Source organism: Phalangium opilio, unplaced genomic scaffold, assembly GCF_054372755.1.
Source record: "Phalangium opilio isolate 3A_F unplaced genomic scaffold, DU_Popi_V2 ptg000048l_1, whole genome shotgun sequence".
Classification (NCBI taxonomy): domain Eukaryota; kingdom Metazoa; phylum Arthropoda; class Arachnida; order Opiliones; family Phalangiidae; genus Phalangium; species Phalangium opilio.
In genome coordinates, this window is record NW_028324170.1 from 2,289,283 (window position 1) to 2,298,173 (window position 8,891).

Genomic DNA, 8,891 nt, shown 5'->3' on the forward strand with positions numbered 1-8,891 from the left:
CGACATTAAATAAAATTCAATAGAAAATTTTAGAAAGAGCGTGAACTACATCCGATGTCAACCTATTTACGTTTATTTTTTGTTACAAACTTCCCGTTATATTTCTCATTCAAATCAAATAAGAGTCAAGGACGATTTTAATTCAATTTTGGTTTAAATGCCATGTTTTTTGCTGTTCTTTTTTTCTTTCCAAAACTATATGCCTTAAAAAAATTTGGTATCGTTTATAGAACACAATTAGGGCTATGATATCCTCAAAGGATATCCCTGTATCTTTTAAAATTAAACAGATTTTCGAGGTTATAAAATTGGCCTAATTTCTGACCTCAACTGACCACTGAAGTATAGAAACCCCCGAGTATAGGTATGTAATTAATTTAACAGAGTTCAACTACAATTCTTTGAAAATCCTAGAAAATTCGGGGAATTTAAAAAATAATAATAAAATCAATCATTATATCGATTAACAAATGATTCAACACAAATCTCCATTTTTAACAATTTAATTATTGCCAGAAAAATAAATATCACAGAAGTTTATATATATAATTAAAAATACTGATAAGTGAAAATATAACTTAGTAGTATGAAAATAACGAATGAAATTGGTGATAAATTTAGTGGTATAGAGGGCGCCGCGATGTTACAGGACTGCCAATCGTTACAGAGGCAGATAATGGTGGAACTTTTCTCACGGTTTGAATGTTCGAAACAAGCTCCACTTTCGGTGGACGCTGCGCAGAAACGCTTGACGCTTCGAATAACCCCTGAAGGAGAAACGAAAAATATTAAATTTATTCTCAATTCCGGAATTAATGACTCTACCCCCCCCTTCAAACCCCCTGGGGGGGGGGGCTAACGAGATCTCAACTGATGTCTTAAACGTTTCAGACAAGACGGTTCGACGAACCTATTAATTTTACATTCCCATCCATACTCAATGATCAGTGACTCTAGCTACCCTTTTATGATAGAAAACCAACAGAGTTATCTCTGTACCATAAGTTTATAAGTGATATGTTCCTTCCATAAGTATGACACTACATATACTTCGTAATGCTACCGAGAGACTTACAACTCGAGATAACTAGTTCGAGAACGACGGAAGCGAGAATTGAAGTCCTACACTCGGTGGTTAATTTTGCAGTCCATCTAGCCTCTAGGTCCTATTTAGTCTGTACTAAGCCCTCACCAGGCATCGCTTTACCCTGAATCTATGACCCACCTCCCTCTCTTAATGACAAGCTTCAGTTTGTAACCAGTGACAAACTTATGATGGAACATGAACTTATGTTGTTCAGAGAATTAAAAATAAGCCTAAAATGAGATCTGTAAATTTTGTCACAATTAACCCCTTCCTAGAATGACCCATATAAATTCGAAAAAATGACCTTACCGGCAACTTTGACCACTTCTTTGACGCAAACTCCCATAGTGGCATCAATAACGCAGATACTATTGCAAAGCCCTTCTTCCCTTGCGTAACTTTCATCATCGAGTTGACCTTTAACCCCAGGGTTAATCCACGTGCAATTATAACATTTTAGGGTCGGCCTGATTTTTGTCGTAATTATTGAGTCATTGGATGCTGATGATACAAGAACCGAATGGCAATCACCCACTAAAGAAATTGTAAAATCAGAATTACTATTTTTAGAACAAGGAAGAAATAATTGTAATTGTAATAATAGTGTTTCCTTAAAAAGAAATTTAACTTACGGTGATTGTTAACGACGAATAACTCTATTATAATGATGAACTTGGCAAATGCTAAGCCTAATACTGATAATATTTCCGCCATGTTACGTAAAACATGGCCGGCGAATTAACCGTCCATCTAATAGCAACCGAACCCAACAACACCTGAACTACTCTAGAACTATCCCACAATAGAATAAAAATTTCTCTCTTTAAAATTTTAAACAATTTTTATTTGGGAAGAAGAGACGATGACCTTATCGTATGGACCTTTTCGATACAATAAGGAAGCTACCCCTTTCATTTACCTTGGGAAGCGCCTATCATACTTATGTTATTATATTACTTACAGTTTAGCACTGGGAACCTGTTGAAATGGTCTATAGGAGAACCCCCATCTAAATAAACCGGAAAAGTAAAAAGTTGCCAGAGGAAATTAAAAAGACTAGTTTATCCGGAAAAGAGGTTTTTTTCATTTCGATAGTAATCTTAGATGGGGTTAATATTTCTATAAGAAAAACCGGATTTTTCATTGCATTTTTGATCAAAGGAATCCTAAGTTACTGAAAGTATATAGTTTTACGGGCTTGGATTGGTTCAATATTATATAACATCAAACCCTAAATTTTAATGTTGTAGAGTCATTATTTTACAATATAATTACAAATTCTATTGTTTTGTAATAACCCTATTGTATTTTTTCAAATTTTGCCAAAAGTAATTTGAAAAAGCGTGGGAAAACAACCCTTTCTTACTTTGCAATTATTGGACACATAATATACAAGTATATAAATATTTATTTGTTTATTCATGACATGACGTAATATTTAAAAAATTAATTATATATAAAATAAAATTAAGTTTTCAAGCAAATTTTTAAACGACGGACTTTTGATAACTTCAAAAAGGAAATTGTTAATTCACTTCTTATTGGGGGTCAATAATATATATATAAAAAAAACATCGAATCTAACACTAATTATTATATTTAATTATAATTAAAATATATAAACCATCTAATTAACAACTTAAATATATATATTTTAAAATTTATTTTCTTTTTAAAATGGCAAATTAATTTTAAAGGATAAGTATAAGGAATTATTTACAAAATATATATAAAAATATTCACCGGGTTTTTTTTTAATATTTATTAGTAAGCGAGAAATTAACACTAATTATAATAATTATGAAAGATGAAAAAAAAATAGTTCAGGCATCAGGAAATGTTGTAAAAAATACTTAAAGTTGATCTATAATATCAATTCAGTTGATTTTTGTACTATAGCAAAAGTTTGGACAAATTCCGTTTTTCATTGGTGTTATCATAAGTTTATAAGATATGTTCCATAAGTATGACACTTCCTATACTTCGTAATGGTAGAGACTTACTGAGAGCTAATTCGAGAACGACACTAAAATTGACTACATGCGGTTTTGCAGTCCGTCTTCCTATTTAGTCTGTACTTTGACGGCGCCTCACCAGGCGTCGCTTTACGAGACTCTATGACGTTTCACCTACGTCACTTCATGGCAAGCTCTCAGTAACTTATGGAACATATCTCATGAACTTATGGTATTGTCCAAGGTCCAAGAAGTAATTTTATTGGATTCATTACTCCATGGTGGCAGATTCCTGGCAACCAATGGAAAACGGTATACAAGTCCGCGTTGTTAAAAATAGGTTTCAAGTAATTTCGAATCAATATTAAGTACACGGTAATTAAGACGCTCGCAATCATCTAATTCTCCTTTTATCACGTCCTGTACAGACTATTAAGAGAGCCGCAATCAAACCAAAGAGTTGGACAAAGGCAAAGGACATTCCAATGACCCCCACGATGTACAGTCTTTCCATTAACCATAAATGAAGTTTACGGTAACAACCCTGTAGATTAATAACATTAGGTATAAGTTATCTCTCTGGTTTTTGTTTGTTTATGAGAAGGTATCTTACGGAGGTATGCCACTGCGTGGGGTCTCCGGTGGTATTGCAAGGGTTGGGTGTATTAGCGTCAACGACGACGTAACCGACGCAACAGGACTCGGGAACCCTGTCTTCCCCCGGCCAGGCCTCGGCGTCAAACCAGTCTTTATGACCGTGTACCCCGCAACAAGAGAGCTAAAATGACAAAATGCTAATTACCCCATGGATAAGATGAATATATTTTAACTCGTCGCCGAGGAGCTCCTATCTCAAATTTCTATAACTTAGGCTTTATAATTTTTTAATTTGATTTTTCTCCTAATTATTTTTAGACCAAACAAAAGCTAGTTGTCAAGCTAGGTCTATTATTTGTTAAGAATATTATATTTATTTATAAATAACAAGTCAACTCTAAACTTTGAAATTCGTTCATTGCAAACCCAAATAATCCCACTTTAACTTTTTAAAGTAACTGACCATTTAGGCCTGTAATTTCTAATTCCCCGGCTCGTGTTAACCCTATTAACAATGCTAATTGGTAATATTTAAATTTAAGAACATTGGTTAGCCCCACGTCGCTGGGAAGAAGAAAAAAACGTAACCTTGAAAAGGGGGAGCGTTAATTATACAGTTGGAGACATTTTGCGTATAATTACCTTTCTGTGTATGTGATCCCACGTCTCGGCGAGGGGGCCTTCGGGTCGGTAGTTAAGTTGAACCCCCGCTTTTAACTCCGTTTGAAGTAACTCTGCCACCTGTACAGAATCATTTATTTTATTAAAACCCCAAAAACATTTTGGAATGTTAATTACCATATCTTACCTCTTTTCGATATACGAAACCTAATGTCCCCGCTATGAATTGCAAAACGAATATAAATACCACCAAGGCAAAGTACTGTAAGATTTAAAGTAGAAACTGATTCAATACTTTGAAGTCTCATAATCAACAAGTATAGTCCTTTTGAAAAGGGCTTGGGGCGTAGTATAGACCATTTCGACTTAAACCAAAGGGGGGTAGGTAACCCTCAGTATCGGGACATACAAGGGGGTTGATACACTGCCATGACACAAAACGTCTACAGCGCAGGCGCCAAAAAGCGAGATGGAAGGTGGAGTTTTACCCTGTGTTACATCGAAATGGTCTATTGTCTGCTTGAGGAACATCTGGAAGGTATGTGGAATCAAAGACGTTAGATTAGGCTACATGGTTATCAGTCCACCAAATAGGTCCATATTGTTTGAAGCCATGTCTAACGTCTTTGGATAATCCATATTCCCATCAATGTTTCGTTTTAACAAAACCGGGTAGTCGAACAGCAGGATTTTTCAGAAGTGTCTATTTCAAATACTGACCGATCCCAAAAGACATTTGCTTTGAAACCATGAACCGCAACATCCGAGGAAGGCCACCAAGAAGGAGATGACCCCAGCGGCGATACACAGACCATCGGCGCTAAGTAATCTGTACGAAGGGAAGAGTGACGCGTAACCCCCGTACGAGAAATGCAACCAGAGGCCAACCCCTAGGGTACCACATCCTACAAACTGTAAGAAAGACAAAATGGTTTCGTCGGCTGGAATTAGAATTAATTTGTTTTATAGCATGACCCATCCTTCCCTTAAAATTTCTACTAAGTACTATAGATAGTGAGCGGACAAGTATTTTCAAGTCATTTGGGAGTGCGATTCAACCTATATCAACAACAAACTGAAAAGTTTGTAGTTTTCTGTTCGATTCAGTGATAACAACTTACTGGCTACCCTGAAACATGGTTAAAGGTAAGAAACTTCGGTAGGAAATTGCTCTAGCCCCCTTAGTGCACACTGTCTATAGGCATAAGGTTTAAACAAGCGTTAGATTCTCGATCTGTAGGTCCTCGATCGGTTTGAATTTCGGTGGATACAAAAATATTTCTTCACTAAACAAAATTTATTTACTTTGCACAAGTACCACCTATAAGTAGTTCGTACTAATATTTAACTCTTTTCAAGATGGTAACGGGGAAAAATGACTTAGAAAATGGGGTGAATGTGGAACGAAAAGGGCACCCAGCCAGCAATTCTTTGCCAGGTCTAAAGACCGCCAAGGCAAAATAGAAAGTAAAAAAAAATTGGAATATTGATTAAGCTAATGACTTTTCTTCTTAAAATGTTTTTGCACGGGGCGTGGTAGTTTGAAACGGTTAATTATAATATATTTAACGTGTTTTACAGTCACGCGATGTACTCGTTTAACATCGTAACCTGTCATTTTAAACACCATCCGTCGCTAAGAAGTGTGAACAGTTTTTTGTATGATAAACCTTGGCCTTCGATTTACTCAAAAAAACTTTCGATGAAAATACCTTTATTCAAGGTTCTCTTTGCTTCGAGACGGTGGTATGGTGGTGGTTGATGTACTTAGAACACGTGATGGTGGATGATGAGCGGCAGTTTTCTTTTTCAAATATTTTTTTCCTCTTACGGAACGTGTTCAAAATTATTATCGCGAGGCAACCTAGCTAGCTCTAAATTTCTTTTAGGGATATTTTTTACTCGAAATGGAAAACCAGTTTAGGATGGAATCGTAGAGAGAATCCTCCCTTTTAAAATTAACGTAGGCGAGATACGGGTACAAACCAACCATTTTTAAAAACTTTTAAAAAAGTCAAACTAAATTTTGTACCTTGAAAAACATCACAATTTAACATAAGAGGACAAATAAATTTGCGACGCTGTTCCATTGATTGTGTATTACTAGGACAGACACAGGACAGGGTGTTAGGACGATTTTGCTGTCCGGGTTACCGTTTCAAAGTTACGATTAGATTGATTTAGGGATGACCCCTAATTGATTAAATTAGCATTGACTTCTTCAGTTTCTTACTTAAATTTAAGGGATCATGCCTAAAACACTCCAATCGTAACTTATTTAGTGGTCCTTTTGCATAGTTTCAGACTAGGAGGATTGATACCATTTATAGCAGGAGGTCACGTTATTTGGCTAACAAAGTGCAGTACCAAGTAGCCTGGTCTCCTGCAGTGTACATGGTATCAACAATCCTCGTCTGAAAACTACGCACAGAGTAAAATGTCATACAAGTTACATTTTCGACTCAAAAACGATTTAAAACAGAACCCAGGGTACTTCGGTCCTACAACCCTTTCTGTTTAACAGAGAACACGCAACATTTTAAGGGGGTTAGTGATGGGGAATTGACCATTGGTGTTATAGGGTCAGGGTTGCCGTCTAGTAAACGCGACTCACTGGTCTCTCAACATAACCACCAGACTCTGTAATAGTGTTGATCCCCTTGTAGGGAACGAGGTCCTTTCGCGTTCGATAATAGAACTCTCCCGGTGTTGGGAAATGTATGGGGCCCGGGGTATTTTACTCGTAATTCCCTTGAATAGTCAGCCCATTCTTACCCAAAAGAATAAATTGATTCCACAAAGCGTATGTCTAACGCAGGTATATCCTGTCCTCTTATTGGTCCGGCTACCCATCGGGCGAATACCAGTACCACCTCCTCCTAGGAAAAGAAAAAGAAGAAAGAAAAGAAACGTACAACTTTATCACGCAGAAATGTCTTTAACCTCGCGTAAACTTGGACCAGTTTCCAAAAGCTTTTTTTATTTTTTAACCGAAACTTGAGTTTGTTCCTCAAGTCGATACAATCCCTGATATTGAGACTCTGGTGGTTTTATTTTTATTTAGTATATATATTTTTTTTCTAATTAAGTTAGGACCAGCTAACTTTGTTGATAATAACAGTCTAGGGTATCAAATTTATTTTGATAAACATTTATTGGGTTAAGGCCGAAGAATACGTCGATCTAAACTTCCTGCCTTGTTAGATTTTGAAGCCACAGATGCGATTTTTATACAGTATATTTTTAAATCTAGTTACTTTTAAAATGATGGGATTAAATATTTTAGTTTATGATTTTTACGAAATTAAACGAGGGTATAATCACTCCACGGTTGCCTGTACACTAAAATATTACGTACGCCTTTAGTACAGTTAAAGATACAGCGCGGAGTGGCAGGCCCCTCGAAATTTACAATAAATATTTTAAATAAAAGTAAATTATCTAAAAGTTAACAATACAGTAAAAACAATTGTAGTTATTTTAATATAGTTTTATAAAGGGGTTACCTTCCCGTTCGCGTACACGTTGGGAACTAAAACTTCTTTTAGAAAAGAATTCTAATAATTCGAAAATATAATTTACCCATCATCGGTCAAAGTCGAAGTAAAATAAGTCGAGATTTTTTTTTTCTTTTTCAAGGCAATCGTTTTAAGTTGTGGCGTTTGAGGCCCGTATAAGCGCATTATATTTATGTTAAGGCAACGAGCAAAGCAACCAAGTTTATATTCTTAAAGAAACCCACCTGTTTTGGTGGAGAACGAATTTTCCTCCTAAACAAATCTTAAGTAACGACTAACTCCTGAACTTCTTGCTGTGAATGCGGTGGATGCCTGGCCGTACGATATAAGAATAAGAAGAAACCGGCAGCCAAACTACAATTTACTATGAAAACTTTTTTCCCGCCTCTTTTTTGCTCTTAAGGTTTAAAACGACCCCTGGATCTAAGGTGTATAAGTACTTGATACTTTGAAAATTTTGCCTCAAATTAAAAAGGTATTGAGGAATTTTATTTATTTGAGGAACTTAGTAATGTTTAATTGCGGTTAAATATAGTTTAATTTTATTGTTTTGATAGATGGCGCTAGGTAGTTTTAAATGAGCTCGGCTTCCCATCATCATCATCCCATGCCTAGAGAATCAGTTCATCAGTTCAATTATTTTTTAAAAATAAACTATTGGAAGATCTTCTTGAAATTTTAACCACATATTAAGGGCTCGGATTTTAGTTCAATGGAAATTTTTCAAAACAGTAAACATAATACGAAAAAAGTTACATCCAATCAGAAAACCTTCCTTGTACATTATATCCGTCATCAGGCCTTATCTTTGTACATTCAGGAGGGTGGTACCTTAAGAAACATAATACGAATAAGTACGTCACTTCATATTGTAGTAACGCTAAATTTCTAGAGGGTTTCTTCACTTGATATTGGTTTTGCTTCAACACCGGTAAGCTAATCGCGGGAAAAATTATTTAACAAGTTGGCTTGGTGGAAATATGCCTAGTATTTGGAAACGAAGAACAAAACATGAATATATTGTATAGAAGTATGAGTGTCATACTTACTGTTATATAACGTGAATTATAAATTAAATACATGTTATTAGTTACCCCAAAGTTTGGGCCCATG

General features: G+C 35.6%; 2 protein-coding genes across 3 annotated transcripts; both read right to left on the reverse strand.

Annotated features, from left to right (window-relative positions):
* Positions 1-508: 508 nt before the first annotated feature.
* Positions 509-2,010, reverse strand: LOC149673625 (uncharacterized). The gene is made up of 3 exons (XM_089839257.1): positions 1,720-2,010; positions 1,397-1,621; positions 509-767 (listed from the first exon to the last, which is right to left on the reverse strand). The coding sequence occupies exons 1-3, from the start codon at positions 1,799-1,801 to the stop codon at positions 550-552; spliced, it is 525 nt and encodes a 174-aa protein (XP_089695383.1). The 5' UTR covers positions 1,802-2,010; the 3' UTR covers positions 509-549.
* A 467-nt stretch (positions 2,011-2,477) lies between these two features.
* On the reverse strand, positions 2,478-8,143 carry LOC149673626 (tetraspanin-4-like). 2 transcript variants are annotated; one of them, XM_089839255.1, is made up of 7 exons: positions 8,003-8,143; positions 7,036-7,139; positions 4,981-5,172; positions 4,448-4,522; positions 4,282-4,380; positions 3,656-3,820; positions 2,478-3,586 (listed from the first exon to the last, which is right to left on the reverse strand). In XM_089839255.1, the coding sequence occupies exons 2-7, from the start codon at positions 7,111-7,113 to the stop codon at positions 3,437-3,439; spliced, it is 759 nt and encodes a 252-aa protein (XP_089695381.1). In that variant the 5' UTR covers positions 7,114-7,139; positions 8,003-8,143; the 3' UTR covers positions 2,478-3,436. The 2 variants fall into 2 exon arrangements, with proteins under 2 accessions (XP_089695381.1, XP_089695380.1); XM_089839254.1 differs by lacking the exon at positions 8,003-8,143 and adding an exon at positions 7,843-7,985.
* Positions 8,144-8,891: the final 748 nt, after the last annotated feature.